Here is a 20584-nt window from a genome sequence, read left to right as displayed (position 1 = left end):
AAGATAAGGAAGAGTTACTTATAATGGTGAAATGAACGCAAAAACGAAAATGAGTTCAGCGCTGCGCGCTGAGAGCCCGTGTTGAAATATCTCATCGATGATATTGTGTCCGGGGTGTAGCTGAATACGGTGTCCAAATTTGAAAAAGATCCACCGAGAACTTTGGCGTTGTGATGTGGTGTAGCGGCTATGGTGTGTCGGTATGGGGGCCCGGGTAAGCTGAGGTGGAACCAAAATAGCTGAGGTGGAACCAAAATCGGTTCCGCGCTGCGCGCTGAGAGCACTTGTTGAAATATCTCATCGATGAGGTTGTGTCCGGGGTCTCTCTGAATAAGCCCACCAAATTTGAAGCAGATCCATCGAGAACCTTGGCCGCGCATCGCGCACAGACACACAGACAGACAGACAGACAGACAGACACTAGTCGTATATATATATAGATGATATGTTTGGATTAAAAACACGCTCAGAAAGTACAAACGAAGAGACGTACAGAAAAGCGTGCTATGCAGCACAGCGAAACCACTACCGCGCTGAACAGGCTCGTCAGTTTCACTCCGTTTTGCACAAGCGGTGGACTACGGTCATTGTGAAAAAATGCAGTGCGTTCAGTTTCATTCTGTGAGTTCCACAGCTTGACTAAATGTAGTAATTTCGCCTTAAGCGACTTGTTAAGACCTGATTTTGTCAGATTTGTTTAGGTCTTAAAAGGGGGGTTCCACTGCATTTCAAAAACAGCCCACTGCAATGCACTGAGTCAGGGAATAGAGTGGACACTTTACTGATAAGAGACAGTAAGCAGCAGAAGTAATCGGTAACAAATAATGAACACCGCCCTTTTCTCTTGGTTTTCCTCTTTATTGTTTAATATTTCATGTCTTCTTTTAATACTTGCCATACAATGGCACAATATAGCCAACAAAACAAAGGCACATACAACAGAGCAACATCACAAGTACAACAACAGGGTTAAAGAATTCCCAAAAAATCGCAATAGAGAATCACAACCAGAATGTTATTAATCTCAAGGCCTGGTGGGTTGAGCATAGAATTACACGTTATCAAAACTTTAGCTGGTCAAATGAATCGTTTTTGTTGCTGTTGTATTTCCCCTGAAGATCTGTATTACTGAGACGAGGGATATGTATTAATATGTAAAGCGCGGAGAGCACAGTTGTGGTTCGCGCTATATAAGCTCCCCATAATAATAATAAAAAAAAATTAATAATAATATTACTATAGTGAAACCCTCCTTTTAACCCCCCCCCCCCCCCAATTTAAAACTCTCTCCCTTTTTTCACACTTTCTGTTCAAATACCTCTGTAAATTTACCTTCATGTTAATGTTCTACGGCTGAGTGTATGAACGGGTCAACCTGGAGGTGAATTTGACAGATCTGCCACAAACATTCAGTGAATTGAATTAATTATAGGTAGTAGAGGTCGATTTTTGCATAATAATGTATATATAGAGGTTACAACACGAGTGGTTTTTTATATGGCTTGTATTTCAGTCAAGACCCAGCGGATGAATATCAAGGGACTCACGAGCCAAAAGACAACGTGTGACGGAAACACATAAAATAGTGGATAAATAAGGGTGCACGAAATACATCATAGCTGGCTCTACTTTTTGTCGTCCTTGACATTCCAAAAGCAAATGTACCTGTAAGACCGGATGTGCAAGGGGTCACCACGCTTTTGAGAACATGCGCGAGAGTCGTTCAGTGCTATAGCTTAGTTTTGGTCTCGTCTTGCCGAGACTATCATTTCATGAAGTCTGTCATCCATTCATGAAATCTATGACAAACCCTGTGAACAAACCAGTGCTAATATCGTGAATGGTCCATGCCTTTCCAGACACTTTTCCAACAATAATACATTTTAACTGACAGATAATTCCAGTCACTGACAGACAAACCCTGTGAACAAACCAGTGCATGATATCTTGAATAGCCCATGCCTTTCAGTTTCAGATCAATAAACAAAGGCCAAAGCACCTAGAGGATTTTCATGTCATCACTTTCGTAAAAGTGATAACCACGCAGTTAATGACAGTAGGCTGCAGAGGGGACAGATCTCCAGAATTAAACACAGTCCACCATGTTTGTGCTGTTCTATAACCCACAATTCTCCACCCCCTTACGCCCTCTTGACGACCTTGAACCAGATTTCGTCCTTGGGATGGGTGACGAGGCCGTACTGAGGCTTGACGTCCTGACCGGGAACGAGCAAAAAGCGGAACTTCTGCAGGGCCGTCACCATGATGATGGAGGCCTCCACGTATGCAAAGCGGTAACCAGGGCACTTGCGCTGACCGCCGAACCCGTAGGGTGAGAAAGCAATGGTGGGTCTGCCCTTGCTCTTCTTCTCGGAGAAACGCTCAGGGTCAAACCTGTTGATGGGAAAGCGACAGAGTTAGATACAGGATCTGTATAAACTGACAGTGAACTTAAATGAAACTGACCAATGGATAAACAATTTTTTTTAAACGATAGTTTTTCTGAGATTTAATGATGTGATGAAACGGAAAGTGTTTAAAGTGGTCAAGGGAAAATTTCACAGTAGAATATGATTGCTGTACCTGTGACCGTTTGTGCAATCCTAGCATCAATCTCATATTTAGAGGAGCTTCTAAATTCTTAAGTCAAATAGTCTGACGAAAGAGCCGACTGACCTATATGTATAGGTAAGATCAGTGGTTTGATTTACATACAGACACTTGTACTGTGTGAGGGGTACGGTATAATGTCACTCCTGTGATTGAATGCACTGGTCCAGACCTGTCATGCGAGACAGTGTTACGTCAGAGAGCGATGTTACAAAAGAATCTTCAATAAGTTTTTTTATATGTAATTCACCTTTCCATAGCAACCCCCTGTCCAGTCCCCTTAATAAGATACGATACTGACACATGCACAGCCTGGCGGTGACCTTACAAAAAACTTTGCACAGCTATTATGAAAAAAGTCACCAAGACAATCTTCTTTCTCGAAACCTGTCATTTTACGCATAAGAAGGGACTGAATTGTATCGTGATGCAACTTGTTTGAATTGTGACGTCTGGTCGAACTTTGTTTCGCTTTTGACGTCAGAATTTTCAATTTGGAAGTCAGGGTCAAAAAGAAATGTTTTGGCTTGCTTAGTTGATGCCGAGGTTTGTCTGTATCTACTTACACAGTGGGTGCAGGCCACACCTTCTCATCCATCATGGAGACTCCCAAGGCGTGAATCACAGGTGTCTGAAACGTTCAACAAACAACTCTTTATGACAGTGGAACCCCCCTTTTAAGACCTCCAAAACTCAGATAAAATCCAGACTCAAAAAGGAGTGAGTCTTAAAATGGAGGTAAATTTACAGAGAGCCAGAACAAAAAGAAAGTGTTAAAAGGGGGTAAGCTTTGATTTGGAGGGTCTTAAAAGGGAGGTTCCACTGTACAGACAATATTGCAAACAGCGAGTACTACATAAAACAGTCTCCTGGTATGCTCTTGTGAACCTCTGCGCTCACGTAGCAGTTTTTATAGGGCTATTCTTCTTCTTCTTCTTCTGCGTTCGTGGGCTGAAACTCCCACGTACACTCGTGTGGTTTTTTTTGCACGAGTGGAATTTTACGTGTATGACCGTTTTTTACCCCGCCATTTAGGCAGCCATACGCCGTTTTCGGAGGAAGCATGCTGGGTATTTTCGTGTTTCTATAACCCACCGAACTCTGACATGGATTACAGGATCTTTTTCGTGCGCACTTGGTCTTGTGCTTGCGTGTACACACGGGGGTGTTCGGACACCGAGGAGAGTCTGCACACAAAGTTGACTCTGAGAAATAAATCTCTCGCCGAACGTGGGGACGAACTCACGCTGACAGCAGCCAACTGGATACAAATCCAGCGTGCTACCGACTGAGCTACATCCCCGCCCACAGGGCTATTAATTTAGCTCCGAAATCTCAATCCTGTTTGACTGGCTTTGCCTCGAAAGGTGATTCTTGTGCTTCGGGCACTCAGTTACAAGCAGACTAGGACTAAGTGTGACATACCCCAGCAGGAATCTTGTGTCCCTCAAGCTCTGTGTCATCATTCGAGTAGCGTGCAGCCCACGGGGCCAGCACTGAGCAGCGCAGCGTCTCGTCCAACACCTGGCGCAGGTACCTGCGGACAGTCAACACGCCTGTCTACCTGGGGGCAATCAACACACCTGTCATTACCCTGTCTACCTGTCAACACACCTGGTCTTCATGCGGTGAGAGCTGAATGTTTTCTGAATTAGTTTTTGCCCATCTTTACAGCCTCAATATACACACACACAGAGAAAGATGCACATGCAATCACAGACACACACAAACATAAACACAGGAACTTACAAACGCATGTACGCATTCTTGCACTCACACAGACACAGACACAGACACACGCAATCACACACACAGACGCACACATACGCACAGAGAATTTTTATGGTCCCCATCCTAATCCAAGTTTTGTTACTAATTTAAAGACCAATAATTCAACGATCATTTTTCACCAAAACTTACAAACAACAATGCTTCGAAATCACTCTTCAAAGTTCAAAGGCAGAGTCCTTCCCATGCAAACAAATGAACCCAGTATCTAAGACCTGTACAGGCGTCTAAAAGGGACAAGGCCATCCCTCCACTTTGACACACACACAAATTCAGCAGCCCGGGTGTTTTCTTTGCAGAGCGGAAATGTTTTCACGAACTCATTTCTTAACATGAACCAGTGGCTTTTTGTAAAAAACAATTGATACCAAAATGTGTGTGTCCAAGTGGAGGAATTATATTTTCCAATGTAAAAATCTGGGCAGATTTTGTTTGTTTGTTTAACGCCCAGTCCACCACGAAGGGTGATATCAGGGCGGTGCTGCTTTGACATTTAACGTGCGCCACACACAAGACAGAAGTCGCAGCACAGGCTTCATGTCTCACCCAGTCACATTATTCTGACACCGGACCAACCAGTCCTAGCACTAACCCCATAATGCCAGACGCCAGGTGGAGCAGCCACTAGATTGCCTATTTTAAAGTCTTAAGTATGACCCGGCCGGGGTTCGAACCCACGACCTCCCGCTCAGTGGGCGGACGCCTTACCACTAGGCCACCGTGTTGCGGTATCTGGGCAGATCTGAGATAGTGAGCGGAACTGTTTTGACGGGTAGGACCGTGCCTTTAAGATGTAGAGAGTGTCCTACTTGAGTTTTCCGATGGTCTGATGGGTGACTGGCTCCGTGGGTCCCAGGATGTTGACGATCTCCTTGTACACCTTGTCCTGTACCTCTTCATGCATACACAGGTAGTAGATACACCACGTCAACACTGCAACACAGGTAAATGTATCTTCATGTATTCATTGTATTGTGATAAGCATGTAAACCACATCAACACTGGAACACAGGTATCTTCATGCATTCTTGTCTGTATTGTTATAAGCATTTCAGCTAGTCCTGCTCTACACTAATACAGACCATTTTTGTTACACCTGTGACTTACAATGATCACTAGACTTACAGTTGGCCGATGTGTGGAAGCCGCCGACTGTGTATGTAATGGCGTCAGCGAAGCGACGTTCTTCGTCAGGATGGTGGCCGATGATGGCGTCGATGAGGAGGAAATCCCGACTGTCTTTGCCGTGCGCCTCTCTCTCTTTCACTGCACGCCCCACGATCTGACGTAGTGTGGCCAGGGCTGCACAAAGCCCATTCATTGTGTCAGAGTGTGTGTGTGTGTGTGTGTGTGTGTGTGTGTGTGTGTGTGTGTGTGTGCGAATGTGTGTGTGTGTGCGAGTGTGTGTGTGTGTTTGTGTGTGTGTGTATGTGTTTGTTTGCTTGTTTGTTTGTGTGTGTGTGTGTGTGTGAATGTTTTGGTTTGTGGGTGCGTGCATGCGTGCATGCATGCGTGTGTCTGTGTGTGCAAGGAGGGATAAAGAAAGCCATGTGCACAACTTCTCTCACACCATACCTTTCTTGAAGTTCTGCGCCCTGGTGCTGTTTTCTTTGGGCAGGATGGGGTTGCTCAGCCTTTCCTCCATGTCTCCCCACGCCTGAACAAGACACAACTCACACTGACAGCAACCCCATGGTACATATGCCTTATTTAATGTATTATTCAACAAGCATCAGTGACTGTCACTATAATGTTGACCTGGAAGTATCATGAATCACGCTGTCCACACTGTTTCCTATGCATGCAGCTCCCATGAGATTTAACTGATCAATCTAATGAAGACTAGCTCTCATCTACTCAAACCATGCTGTCTCTAAGCACAAAATAGATCGCATATATGGATCCAGCTATCTCCGGTAGCGGCGTATGACTGCCTAAATGGAAAGGTAAAAACGGTAATACAAGTAAAATCCCACTCGTGCAAAAATTACGAGTGTACTTGGGAGTTTCAGCCCATGAACAAAAAAGAAGAAGGATTATCTAGCGGGCAATATCAAACACTCTAGGGGGCATTGCCGGGTTAATAAGAGTGCAGTGCATACCACATCGTAGCTGTGTTTAAAAGCCAGCGCCTCCTTGTCATCCTTGAAACTGTCGCCCATCAGCGCAATGAGCGCGGCCTTCACAGCAAACAGGAACATGTGTTCACCCAACGGGAAATGGTCGTCAGCCTCAGCGTGGTTCCACTTGCTCACTATCTCGTCAGCAACCTGAACAACAACTTTTCTTTTACCACAGGAAGTGACCTTGTTCTGACATTCTAGGAATAAATCAGTTTGATTTAAATAACTGCATGAGCATAGACGCAAGCAGCAGGAGAAACAGAAAATTATGCTTTGTACAATAAAATGTTTCATAGTAAGGGAATCCAAGACTTACTGTAACCTAGTGCCCGAAGTGCAACAATCACCTTTGGAGGCAAAGTCAATCTAACAGGTTTGAGATTTCAGAGCTAATTTAATAGCCCTATAAAAACTGCTATGGGTACGAACAAGTTCCCCAGAGCATACCAGAAAACAGCAGCTGCCAGACTCCATCACAAACAGAACTCTACAATTGACAGGTGTTTAGCCGGCAACGTTGAACAAACGTTGAGCTACTATAAATAGCCCTCCAAATCGAACAAAACAAAAATAACCTAATCCCACCTCCCACCTCCCCCAAACAAGAAAGGAAACTAATTAACACTGAACCTAGCAAATCAATCGTTTTCTTCCATCAAGTAATAAGTAAAGTACAAACCAAAAACATAAGAGACTGTAAAAGAAAGAGCGACTTTGGGGAAAACCTACCATATAATTTTCAACAACAAAAATCTGCTTACTTTCTGTATCTTGTCATAGTAGATGTCCAGAACTTCGTAGTTGAATACTTTGTCAAACACCAGACGTCTGGCTCTTCCGTCTGCTCCATTTGCATACTGGATACTGTGGCGGGTGATGAATGGCTCAAACATCGCAAAAAGTTCCGCTGAAACAATCGGAAATCTTGTTAACACCAAGTGGCGCTTTGATGGTTTTATGTCATCATCTTTAAAGCCTTAAAGACAAAGGGAATAATAATATTTACAAAAGAGAGTACCTGCACTAACACACACACACACACACACACACACACACACACACACACACACGCTTTTTTACATTTAGTCAAGTTTTGACTAAATGTTTTAACATAGACAGGGAATTGAGACGAGGGTGTGGTGTATGTGTGTGTTTGTGTGTGCGTTTGTGTGTGTGTATGTGTAGAGTGATTCAGAGAAAACTATTGGACCGATTTTCATGAAACTTCACATGAGAGTTCCTTGTTATATTATCTCCAGACGTTTTTTTCTCTCGTTTTTTTGATAAATGTCTTTGATGACGTCATAGCCGGCTTTTTGTGAAAGTTGAGGCAGCACTGTCATGCCTTCATTTTTTAACTTTAAGCAAATTGGTTGAAATTTTGGTCAAGCAATCTTTGACGACGTCTGGACAATGGGATTGCATTTTAGCTCAAAAACCTTAAAATTAGTTAATTAGTTTGCTAATTAAAGTTATCATTAAAACCGAATTTTCACTAATAGATTTAAAAATTATGGCATTGCATTCTTCGTCTTTTCCTGAATTCAAAAAGACATACATATGTCATGTATGGTCTAAAAATGTGCTCAGAATTTAAGAAAATAGGTCAAGTAATTACCACAGTTCGCATGTTTCGCGGAGATGAGCGTGACCCGTCTCTGTCTTTTGGTATGGTTAGTCGAGACTATCAAAATGTAGTCTTAGCGAAGCCTGGTTTATGATGTTGATCTTTTAGTTTATGCCGACAGATTGACTAAATGTTTTTATATCTATTCACGTGACTTGTTGTTATTTCATCAATTCTGCCTGCATACATACCTCTTTAAAAGCGACTCTTTAGGACATGCGCAGTAGGTTATTAAAGTATTGCTTTGTAAGAACTATCATATGTGTTATATGTGTTACTAAAGAATAATCTAAGAAACAAAGGGACTTAAGCTCTCTTAATATAGACAAGAACAGTAAATGAGAGTTGTATGCATACTCAGTCTCCTGACACCTGAGAGAATATATCGTCGGTGAAATCGTTGGACCTCGTAAATGACTCTTGGCGCCAAGTTTTTGTTTGTTTGTTTGCTTAACGCCCAGCCGACCACGAAGGGCCATATCAGGGCGGTGCTGCTTTGACATATAACGTGCGCCACACACAAGACAGAAGTCGCAGCACAGGCTTCATGTCTCACCCAGTCACATTATTCTGACACCGGACCAACCAGTCCTAGCACTAACCCCATAATGCCAGACGCCAGGCGGAGCAGCCACTAGATTGCCAATTTTAAAGTCTTAGGTATGACCCGGCCGGGGTTCGAACCCACGACCTCCCGATCACGGGGCGGACGCCTTACCACTAGTTGGCGCCAAGTCACTTACGAGGTCCCACAATTTCACCAACGATATAGGAAGTACTGAAATGATCTGATTCAAGATCACCTCATCTAATTTAAACTGATCTAATTGAATCTTTTTTCGAAAGTGGCGTATGGCTGCCTCAATGGCGAGGTAAAAACGGCCATACACGGGAAAAAACGTTGGAATTTCATCCCATGAACGAAGAAGAAAAATCTATCTCACTTCATGCGAGCAAAAAAATCAACTCACTTGGCCTATCAAAGAGGTTCTGGTGTTGTTTGAAGAGCTCAGGGGAGGCAATGCTGACAGTATATTGTGTCCCAAACCAGAACGATGCTACTGGTCCATACTCTTTGTGTAGTTTCATCAGAAACTCGTGCAGGCTTCCAGCCTTGCCAACATCGTTCAGGTTGCCATTTCTGCACACAGAAAACAGAACATTCTCTGCTCATTTACTTTTACGGCGATGCTTTCTACTGTACATGAAACACCCCTTTTAAGACCCTCCAATTTAAGACCTGTCAATCTTTAAATACCTTGCTTTTTTAACAATTTCTGTTCATAACCTCTGTTAATTTATTTTTAGACACCCTCTTTTTTTCCCGACCTCATTTGCTCAGAATTTTGTTAGGTCTAAAAAGGGGACTCCACTGTATGATTATAGTAGATCTGAACCCACACTGGAGTTCTTTAATTGGATAAGGTCAACAAAAAAATATAGTCTGTTTACGGTAACATAGGCAAAAAAAAATAGGGTCGGTAGGTCGGGATTTAAATTTTTTTTTTTTTACCCAAAAAACATATTTTTAAGCTATTTTGCCAAAAAACAAAGCCCTTTCCCCCCACATTAAAGATACACCAATCCTACGACACCAAAAGTCCATAAATTAAGACAAAGATCTGAGCAAAATTTGGACAGCATCAGTGTCATGACAAACAGGAAACTCAGTAATACAATAACAACGCCAAAAAATAGTCTAGCAAAACACAAAAGCCAACACATCACACACGAAAAAAGCAGAAAAGGAACAAATGCCAATCACTATCATTCTGAGCCTCTCAGCTTTACAAATTAACAGCGTGCATGAAGCACAACTATCACCTTTGGAGGCAAAGCCAGTCAAACAGGGATGAGATTTTAGGCCAACCTAATAAATAGCCCTACAAAAACTGCTATGGGTAAACAAAGGTTCCCAAGAGCGTACATGGTGACAACAGCAGCCAGACCCAATCATAAACGGCTACTTTACATGTCACTGGTCTGCTGTCTTCCAACGTACCAAAAACGTCGAGCTACTATAAATAGCTCACACTTTGGCAGGGAGACAACTCCTTCAATGCAGAGGAAGTGCCCGTGACAAGGGGTACTTGAGCATCCCCGCCCCGGCAAGGCTGGGCCTAGATGCAGCTCGAGACAGACGCTCTGTCCAAGTGGGCAGTGTCAATCTGTTAGGTCTGCGAGGCAAGCTCTTGGGGCAACAAGTCACTGTCTTGCAAAGAACACAGTATGCAGTCCCCAGGCTGCAAACTTTTTGGGGAAAAAGGCCAGGTCAATTCTCCTCAAACACTGATTGCCACAGAACTGTGTATACAGCTTTAACCTTTTGCTCAATATTGAGCCTGGGCCGCCCACATATGGCTCTACAATCCAGCTCTACTCAAACTCCACTTGCTGAACTTGTGACGTCCAAAAAGGATTCAGTTCATTAATTGAGTTGTCACACAAACGTACATCACCTGCTTTGCCAGAATAATGTATTGTTAAAAAAACATACAAACTGACAGAACATTACCCATACAGAAACAGAAAGGGTGCTAAATCTGACAAACATGACGGCTTGCAGAAAATCAGCTTCAAATCAAATTTGACAAACTCTTAGCCCAGACCAAACAATACAACTTCACACACATAAATATGTCAGCACCAAAAGAAATCAACAAAACAAGATATCGAGCACCAAGTCCTGGAGGAAAGCTGTTTGACCTCAGGAAAGGCGTTTGACCTCAGGAAAGCCGTTTGACCTCAGGAAAACCATTTGACCTCAGGCAAGCCGTTTGACCCCAGGAACACTATTTGACCTCAGGAAAGCCGTTCGACCTCAGGAAAACCATTTGACCTCAGGCAAGCCGTTTGACCCCAGGAACACTATTTGACCTCAGGAAAGCCGTTTGACCTCAGGAAAACCATTTGACCTCAGGCAAGCTGTTTGTCCCCAGGAAAACTATTTGACCTCAGGAAAGCTGTTTGACCTCAGGAACTCGATCAGGTTTCAAATTCTAAGGAATTCCGAATTCCAAATCCCACTGCATCCAGAGTACGGTAATTTGTCTTGAAGAAATCACAGTCAGTTGAAAAAAGAGATGAAGAGAAACATTGACAGGTGGCTGCCAGTGAGACGTATCTTAATTTTAATATTAAGAGTTGACGAGACCATAACCCAGGCAGGAGACAGGTGCACACCAGCTTTGATCATTTGTCTTAAAGAAATCACAGTTAATTGAAAACAGCTACGTCGAGTGCGCGAGCAATACCTGTCAGTATCACTATCAGGAACTCTGGTCAACGGCTGTGATGGTGTGCAGCGTGTAACCTGGGGAGAGAGAGAGCCGGCATGTCGAGTGCGCGACTAATACCTGTCAGTAACCCTATCAGGAACTCTGGTCAACGGCTGTGATGGTGTGCAGCGTGTAACCTGGGGAGGGAGAGCGCCGGCACGTCGAGTGCGCGAGCAATACCTGTCTGTATCTTCTGAACGTGTGATATTGCGTATTTTGTATTATTTGGATTGATGTATTTAGTAGCCTGTCTGTATCTTCTGAACGTGTGATATTGCGTATGTTGTATTATTTGGATTAATGTATTTAGTAGCAGTATAAATGTGAAATGTGATCTCTTTTTAGTTGGCCTTATCAAAGAGTATGTATGCGTTTGTGAAGACTGACAACGACAGCTGCCAGTGAGACGTAGAGCTGACGAGACTGAAGCCCAGGTAGAGACAGATGCACGCTCAGTGTGCGCCACCAGCTACACACCTTCTGTGCGGAATGTTAAGATCTGGGCCGCCAAAGTGAAGGGTGGCCGACAGACTGAGACTTTCCTGGTTCCTGACTTTCACGTTGGCGTGCACCGCCTCCCCCTCAATGTCAATCACAATGGCGTGCGTGCCATCCACACTGTCACCCAGGACAGTCATTCCATTTAATCATTATGTTTTACACAGTCTGGTTCCTTAAGTCTTAAGGCCTCCAGAAATCTAAATCTAAAAACAGAGATGACGCTGTCACTGCTTAAGTTGATAATTACAGTGGAACCCCCTTTTTAAGACCCCCTAATTTAAGACTTCATCCCTTTTAAGACCCTGTTTGGGGCGGGGATGCTGTAGCTCAGTCGGTAGCGCGCTGGATTTGTATCCAGTTGGCCGCTGTCAGCGTGAGTTCGTCCCCACGTTCGGCGAGAGATTTATTTCTCAGTCAACTTTGTGTGCAGACTCTCCTCGGTGTCCGAACACCCCCGTGTGTACACGCAAGCACAAGACCAAGTGCGCACGAAAAAGATCCTGTAATCCATGTCAGAGTTCGGTGGGTTATAGAAACACGAAAATACCCAGCATGCTTCCTCCGAAAACGGCGTATGGCTGCCTAAACGGTGGGGTAAAAAACGGTCATACACGTAAAATTCCACTCGTGCAAAAAACACGAGTGTACGTGGGAGTTTCAGCCCACGAACACAGAAGAAGAAGAAGAAGACCCTGTTTTCCCAGACTTTCTTTTCATAACCTCTGAAAATGTACCCCCATTTTAGGACACCCTCCTTTTTAAGAGTCCCGATCTTCTCAAATTTGTGGAGGTCTTAAAAGGGGGGTTGTATTGTATTCCTGTCATTCTTTTGTTTTAAAGAATGGTCCATTTCTTATTCGGTTTTTTGTTTTGTTTTTTGTTTTTACAAAGTTGTGGAATCTTGCATACAACACAGGAGCACAACAAGTTAAAATATTTTATTTTTTTAATTCAACAAGACTAGGTCTAGGGAACAATGTGATCCAATAATGTTAGACAAAGAGGGTAAACTGTAAGTTATCCCTGTAAGTGCTGCTAAACCAAGTTCTGAAGCCCGCATGCTTTTGCTCTAACAATTCACTCCAAACAAGCTGTTGAGTTTTGCTTTGCAAGGTATGACATACACCCATAAAGCCTTATAAATAAATGTAGTAAATAACGACTTACTGATTGGAAGATGGTTCCATTCCGGGTACTGTTGATCTTCTGCTGTCATCCTGCAAAACACACACAACACACACACACACACACACACACACACACACACATACAAACACACAACAAACACACACACACACACACACACACAAACACACACACATTGTAATATTATTGTTTTACGCATTCTATTCCCGAAGAAAACATTCTGAAAATAACAGGGAAAAATTCCATTTTCTCTGTAATACAAACAATCAATCAGTGAAGATGTGTGCAGAGTTTATGATCTTACCCTTTCAGCATTACAGACGGCTGTGCTGCGAGTGATATCATTTATATATTTGTATAATTGATTAGACATGCATGGATCTAATGCAATGTTATTCAAACCTGTTATGGGCATACAGCAGGTAGCCGATAAATACTGTGACTTAAACATTTTTTTTCTTCATCATGAATAAATGGCAAAAAGTTTGCGAATGTGTGAGTAAAGACTGGAACAAAACATCAGAAATATTTCCACACCTGAGTTATATACATGTACAAATAAGCAGTCATGGCATACCAAGCAATAAAATGGGACATCTCTCAGGACAAAAGGGGGGCGGGGGATCCTCTTGGGACAAGGGGGGGGGGGGGGGGGTTGTTGCTTATTGTGTATTACAAATTGACCACCCAGAGATATCATAGCTGAGGACCTATGGACCACCCTAGGGATCAAAAGGGGGGCGGGGGATCCTCTTGGGACAAGGGGGGGGGGGGGGGTTGTTGCTTATTGTGTATTACAAATTGACCACCCAGAGATATCATAGCTGAGGACCTATGGACCACCCTAGGGATCAACCAAAAGCAGTCATTATAGACAGGTGGTCGCTAGGGAAAGGTGAATTAAAAAGATGAAAAACTTGTTTAGGATCCATCAGGAAGTAGCGTGCAAGCAGGTATGAGACCACTATTTACCAAGAAGAGGAGACAATCATTGCAAACCAGAGCTTCCATTCTCTGTCCTTTGAGTGTCAATAATCTGAATGATCTGCATAAAATAAGTGTTCACTGTCACTCCATGGTAACTTACGCAGAAGGGGTCTATGTCGACCAAAAGTGAGTGTATTCCCTGTAGGTGCATTTTATGTAGACGTTTTCCCAGTATACAGGAAATACACCCGATCTAGCTGAAAGTCACGTGATGCTTAGTGACATCGGTAGAAATTGATGTTTTTATTTTTGTTGTTGTATTTCTTAGATATTCGATTTGATTGGCTGAATGCTGCACACGCATTCAGGAATTCAATAAGATTTTCCTGTCGAACCGCAATTATGGAAGGGGAAGTAACGCTGAGGTTATTCAAATTGGTCAACGGCAGTCACGTGCCTGGCGCGAGATTTAATGGTATAGTACTTTCCTACAGGGAATGGGAATACACCCAGTTTTGGTCGACATAGACCCCTTCAGCGTAACTTAGTACTGCGCATAAAACTGCTTCCAGGCAGACACACCCAGTATTGACTGGGAAATCTATACTAGCTGGAACCCAAATCCTGAACCAATCGCTGTGAAAAACGTGTCTCTCACATCTCTCTCATCAAGCAAAATGTCACTTGACACTGATACTCTCATCATCCTTATACAAGGAAAAGAAAAGTGCGACTGATGGGAAATTATTGATTGTCTGAACATACTTATTCTGCAGATAACGGAGAATACAAAGAGTCGCCTCAACAATTGTACCTCAAATAAAAAATATTGATTTATTTATATGTACATGTTATAAACACTTGACCGTAAGCATTCAGTCAGTATACAGTCAAAAACAAAGAGAAAATGTATTACACAGGCACTTGTTTGCATTCTTAATCAATGCTTGCATCAGACATATAAACTTTAAGTTCACCTTCAACTCTGTTCTTATTGTAAACTTTTAACATTATTTACACACCTTCCTTTCAATGTAAATAATCATGTAAACCATCACAGATTCGTACATACCTTCCTTTCAATGTACCGTACTTTTCGGACTATAAGGTGATACTTTTTTCTTTTTTTTTCACTTAAAATCGTGGGGTCGCCTTATACACGCCGTCACCGTATTCTCGGATAAAATAGGTTTCACGAGCACTGTGAACTTGAAATCAATGAGCAACTAACAACCATTTAAGTGAACACAATTCAAGCAATGTTGATCGCCGAGCTCAGGAGCCTCGACTTCGACGGGTGGGGACCGCTCGGGTGCCATGTCAGCAGCGGCTTTCATGAACTTCTTTTGTTCAGACTCTGAGGGTTCAGATTTCTCTGGATTTTTTTGGAGTGAGAGTGATGACGACAACGAGTGACGATTGAAGTACTGCGGATCTACTTTCCTGACTTTCTGTTTGAAACAGTGTTTCGTGCCGATTTTGAGCGGTCGCCATGTTTGATCATTGATGTTGTTTTTAGTTTTTTTCCTACGTACGATGTTTTTCCTCTTTTTTTTCTTCTTTCATGCCGTCGCCTTATGCACGACACCATCGTCTTATCCATGACATCGCCTTATTCTAGGATTTTTTCAGTTTTATATTCAAAAGTAGGGGGTGCGCCCTATACACGGCAGCGCCTTATAGTCCGAAAAGTATGGTAAATAATCATGTAAACCATCACAGATTCGTGTAGGATTTTACACGTGGTAAGTGCATTCTTTCTCTTGGGCATACTGTATATACCAAAAATCGACAGCCTGTCTGCTTTCTGTGTTGAGCGGGGTATTCTGGTCGACTGAATTGTTCTGAAGATCATCTGTAAAGTAGATCTTTTTGTTGTAATTTTGATTTGATGTTTGTTTACAGCTTCATCCATTTTAAAAGCCAAAACAATGGGCGGTTCTGGTGAGGTTATGCTCATTCTTTTTTTCGGCTGGTAACAGGCGGAACCTCGCGGCAAGATCACACGAGAAAGGAAAAAAACGTGCATTGGTCCCAAATAGCATGTCGCTTTGGCAACAGTTCGTGTGTAAGTCGTGCATTTTATACGGTAAAAAGACAATAGTAACAGGCGGAACCTCGCGGCAAGATCACAAGAGTTATCTCGCGTTATCACCCCAAAAGCGCTCATTCAAGGACTCACAAAAAAAAAAGAGGGGTGATGCAGGAAGGCTTAACCCAATGCCTCGGAGAGCAGCCAATATCATCCCGCTAGAGAACCAATATGCTGATCCTTGAATGTCCACGATATATATACACAATGCTACCTACTTTCAGATTTGCTTTCATGTTACCTGCAATACAATACCACGCATCTCTGTTTCTGTGTCTACCCGTTTCTGGCGAGGTTTGAGTGTTCACATTTTTTGAAAACTTGCTCTGGTTACTTTGGTGCGATTTGTTAAAGTTTTGAATTGACAGAGTCGCTTCACATGTCATATGAACTGCATAGGAGACAGTGTAATTCTACGAGGGAGACAAAGGGTTAAAGTTGAATACACTGGAACTCCCCCTTTAATACCTCCAAAAATCTGGTCTTAAAAAAGGAGGGAGTCTTAAAATGGGGGTAATTTTACAGAGGGTTTGAACACAAAGTCTCAGAAAAAAGAAGGTCTTAAAAAGGAGGGAGTCTTAAAATGGGGGTAATTTTACAGAGGGTTTGAACACAAAGTCTCAGAAAAAAGAAGGTCTTAAAAAGGAAGGAGTCTTAAATTGGGGGGGTCTTAAAAGGGGGGTTTCAGTGTGTAGGGGGTGAGGTTTGTAGCTCTAAAAGTTGCGTGGAACTAGAACTAGATGTGGCCCGACTTCTCACCTCTCCTCTAAAGACAATCTGTTTTCCGGTTCGGGTCTTGCCTGTGTCTCACGTCTCTGTTCTCACCTCTCTCCTTCTTCTAAACACAGAGCCACCGCCCCATGTATCTTCCTCTCTGTGCCCCTCTTCTTTTTCCAGGTCTTTATCCCCTTGCAGCTGCATGCAAAAGCAATGAGATCCAGAAGTGTTAGATCTAAATCGCAATAAGAAAAGACATCCTCCCCAGCTCCTCATACAAGATCAGATTGAAACACCCCTGTACTCATGTAACTTGTTTTTATTGTTTATTTTTGTTATATATATTGTATTTTTTACAGAAACGGAAAAAATTAACACATCTGTGAGTATTGCTATCCATTGAACTTAAATCATGATTTCACTTTAGAGAGTTACTAATGACAGATATCTTCATTTACAGGTAAGCCTTGAACTGCTGCACCAAATTATCATTCCTTCATGATTAAAGATTTTGAAAAATGCAGAACACTACCACTACTTATTCATAGAAAAATCTCTGTATCTACATATACTTAGAACACCTGGATATTAATATAAATTTACAGATAAATTAAATCCACAGAAAAACTGAAATCAAACCCAAGAGAGAAATGGATCTGTTAACTTCGAATCCAAAATTTACACATTTATTCTAGCTAGCCCCTATCAAAAAGACAGTTAACACAGAAATGAAATTCTTACTTCGTTACTATGACAAAAGAAAAAGAAGAAGAAGATGAAAAGAAATGGACTCTTTCACGTACAGAGCTAACCTGATAGCAGCACACAAATCGTTCTGACTTTTCTCGTTTAACAGGTCGAGATCGCCTATCGTCATCCTGGATTTAGGACAAACAATAAATTGATTTTAAAGTTAATGACACTGCATTAAATTAGTTCTTTGAATAAGAAAATCAATGTTTAAAAGTGAACTGGAGAAGATGAAAGATTAAAAAGAAAAAAATACTCAACTAGGGATAAAACCCTTTTTGTGTTGGTGACTGTCATTTACAGAGTTACTGCCAGTACATGTACTTCTGCCAGACATAAACACATGCCATAGATAAAGTTATCAAAGTGTGTACCATCTGCATGGTTTACTCTTGATGCGGCGAGCTGTTGCTGGAGAACCTATAATTCATTTTCATAGATTGATTAGAGAAATAGTAGATTGTACATGTTGTTTGACATAAGTCATAACTCCCAATGATGCCAAATTTGTTGTTTATATAAGTTCAGTCCATGGTGTGGCAACGGCAGCACAAATCAAGAACTCAACAAAACACTGGATTCGTGCGCCTGTGGTTAAAAAAAAATGTTTCTGCCCGAAGGTCAGGGTCACAGCGGGGTCACACTACAGATCTATGGGAGTTCATGTCAGTTGTCTCAAATCTTGTGCATGTCATTCGCATAGCACAAACAAAACGACATACATGAAAGTCCCCGTGAACAGAATTAAGATTGCTCTGTGACAAATAAAAGTTCAACATTAGTTACCGACAACGTAAGGGACGGGCAAGAACAAAAGGGAGGTGGGGAAATGATAACTGCATGTGGGTCAGTAAGTGGTGAGGGACTAATGTTCACTCTGGGCCTCACTATCAAAGGCCTCTCGATCAAGCCTCCACACTTCGTAACAGCTAGGTCTGTTTTGTTTACGAAGGGCCATATCAGGGCGGTGCTACTTTGACATATATAACATGCGCCACACACAAGACAGAAGTCGCAGCACAGGCTTCATGTCTCACCACAGGCGGAAGGTATCGTCCACTGGACAACTACTATCACAGAAAGACTTTCTGTGATAGTAGTAGTCCAGTGGACGATACCTTCCGCCTGCCAGTGGTCTCACCCAGTCACATTATTCTGACACCGGACCAACCAGTCCCAGCACTAACCCCATAATGCCAGACGCCAGGCGGAGCAACCACTAGATTGCCAATTTTAAAGTCTTGGGTATGATAAAGTCTTAGGTATGACCCGGCCGGGGTTCGAACCCACGACCTCCCGATCACGGGGCGGACGCCTTACCACTAGGTGTGCCGGTGTGACGTTTTCATCTTTCGCCGTGGAGCAAAACAAAGTCACATGTGCACACGCTCCCTGCTTGCCAAGGTTTGCCAGAAATTGTGCGTGCGTGACTGTCTGCAAATCTCTTCTCTTTGAAATGTTAATACTAACCTTGAATATATACATCAAATAAAGCATACTCACGGGGAAGAGCCAGAGAATGAGAAAGACGAGGGAGATGAAGATAGCGGCTACCCCGAGGCCTATGGCGACCCCCAGCCAGCTCATGTTGTCCTCCTGTCGTCTGCTGGTGAAGTGATGCCCAGCCTTTGCTGCACTGCAGTATGCCTCAAAGTCTGCTACAGTTGTCCACCCCGCCTGTCTGTCTATAATCTACCCGTCCCGTTCGCCTTCCGGGTACAGTGCGAAGCCTGACGTGTCACAGTTAGAAACAGCCAGCTCAGAGTTTGTGCCAGCCACTGCCAGCCTATCCTGCTTCTGCAGCAAACCAGTGACAGTGCACGGCACAGAAGTCAGAACATCGCACTGTACAGTCTGTCGGGTCTGTGAACTCTCAGACCACTTGCCAGCTGTGCACACCACAGTAACAGCGCTGTTTGCAACCTCACGCTGCCGCGCAAACAGGAACACAAATCGTATTGTACAATACACATCACATCTGTGTTGAAAGTAAAGTACGCAGATTTGGGCAGTGGGGCCGCGGGTCACAGGCACCCAATATATTAATTCTTATATAAAATGATAATAATATAATAAGGAACACTTATTAATCGCCCCTGCTCATCAGAGCTCACGGCGATGTACAAAAGCAACAGCGTGCACACACACTGACACACACACACACACACACGCACACAACACACACTAAAATACAGTTAGTAAATAACAATACTATAAAAACTATCCTCTTGTAGCTCTTACGGTCTTCATGCAAGATCCATTTCTTCTTACAATTACCAGCTCGGCATTAACAATTTTGTTTTTTAAAAATCTGAAATTTTACCATTCAGTAGTTATAGGGAAATAGTTTAAAATGCTGCTGTCAGTGTGAATATAGTGATTTGTTCCCCATGGTACAGTACTGCAGACCATGTTGTTAACATATAGTCAAGTTTTGACTAAATGTTTTAACATACATATAGCCTTTGCCATTAAAAACGCGACAAACGATCTACGGCGGTTTTTATGTTACTTGTTATAGCAAGCACCTGTGGTTTAGACATTGTCAAAAACAAAAAAGTGCACGGAAAACTCATGTCAGAAGACGCGTATAACACGTGGCGTTTAATTCAGTAAAACGTTTCATTCACTGAAAACCCGTGACCTTTATTACTGTCAATACCACTGTCGGTTGCTTCGGCCACAACTTGTGTTGATTTGAAGCTGTAAGTACCGATAATGGAAAACACGTGCAGTTCTCGACAATATAACCCATTCATAACTTCAGCTGTTTCGTTTCAATTTTGTACTCAATGAAACGCCACGTGTTTTATGTGTCTTCTTGCATGAGTTTTCCGTGCAGTTTGTTTTTGTTTTTGAGGAAGTCTAAACCACAGGTGCTTGCTATAACCAGTAACATAAAAACCTCCGTCGATCGTTTGTCGCGTTTTTAATGGCAAAGGCTATACATGTAGAAGGGGAATCGAGACGAGGGTGGTGGTGTATGTGTGTGTGTGTGTATGTCTGTGTGTATGTATACATCAAT

The 20584-nt window shown here is 42.7% G+C and overlaps 1 protein-coding gene across 4 annotated transcripts; it reads right to left on the bottom strand.

Annotated features, from left to right (window-relative positions):
- Window positions 1-837: 837 nt before the first annotated feature.
- Window positions 838-19519, bottom strand: LOC138982165 (cytochrome P450 20A1-like). 4 transcript variants are annotated; one of them, XM_070355390.1, is made up of 13 exons: window positions 19063-19518; window positions 17613-17687; window positions 16852-17007; window positions 13095-13144; window positions 9120-9289; window positions 7283-7428; window positions 6501-6668; window positions 5974-6055; window positions 5524-5700; window positions 5208-5331; window positions 4036-4147; window positions 3177-3241; window positions 838-2394 (listed from the first exon to the last, which is right to left on the bottom strand). In XM_070355390.1, the coding sequence occupies exons 4-13, from the start codon at window positions 13112-13114 to the stop codon at window positions 2142-2144; spliced, it is 1317 nt and encodes a 438-aa protein (XP_070211491.1). In that variant the 5' UTR covers window positions 13115-13144; window positions 16852-17007; window positions 17613-17687; window positions 19063-19518; the 3' UTR covers window positions 838-2141. The 4 variants fall into 4 exon arrangements, with proteins under 4 accessions (XP_070211491.1, XP_070211493.1, XP_070211494.1 ...); XM_070355392.1 differs by having other exon boundaries at window positions 17622-17687; XM_070355393.1 differs by lacking the exon at window positions 17613-17687.
- Window positions 19520-20584: the final 1065 nt, after the last annotated feature.

Source organism: Littorina saxatilis, linkage group LG12 (genome assembly GCF_037325665.1).
Source record: "Littorina saxatilis isolate snail1 linkage group LG12, US_GU_Lsax_2.0, whole genome shotgun sequence".
Classification (NCBI taxonomy): Eukaryota; Metazoa; Mollusca; class Gastropoda; order Littorinimorpha; family Littorinidae; genus Littorina; species Littorina saxatilis.
The sequence above is the reverse complement of the archived record's forward strand: the minus strand, read 5'-3'. Positions and strand labels throughout refer to the sequence as shown.

Excerpts from the sequence above, each read along its gene's own strand:
- LOC138982165 (XM_070355389.1), bottom strand. The coding sequence starts at position 19,146 with ATGAGCTGGCTGGGGGTCGCCATAGGCCTCGGGGTAGCCGCTATCTTC. Across the intron at positions 7,429-9,119 it reads GAACCTCTTTGATAGGCCAA|CGGAACTTTTTGCGATGTTT; the intron begins GTGAGTTGATTT and ends CGATTGTTTCAG. Across the intron at positions 2,395-3,176 it reads GTGTGGCCTGCACCCACTGT|GTTTGACCCTGAGCGTTTCT; the intron begins GTAAGTAGATAC and ends TCCCATCAACAG.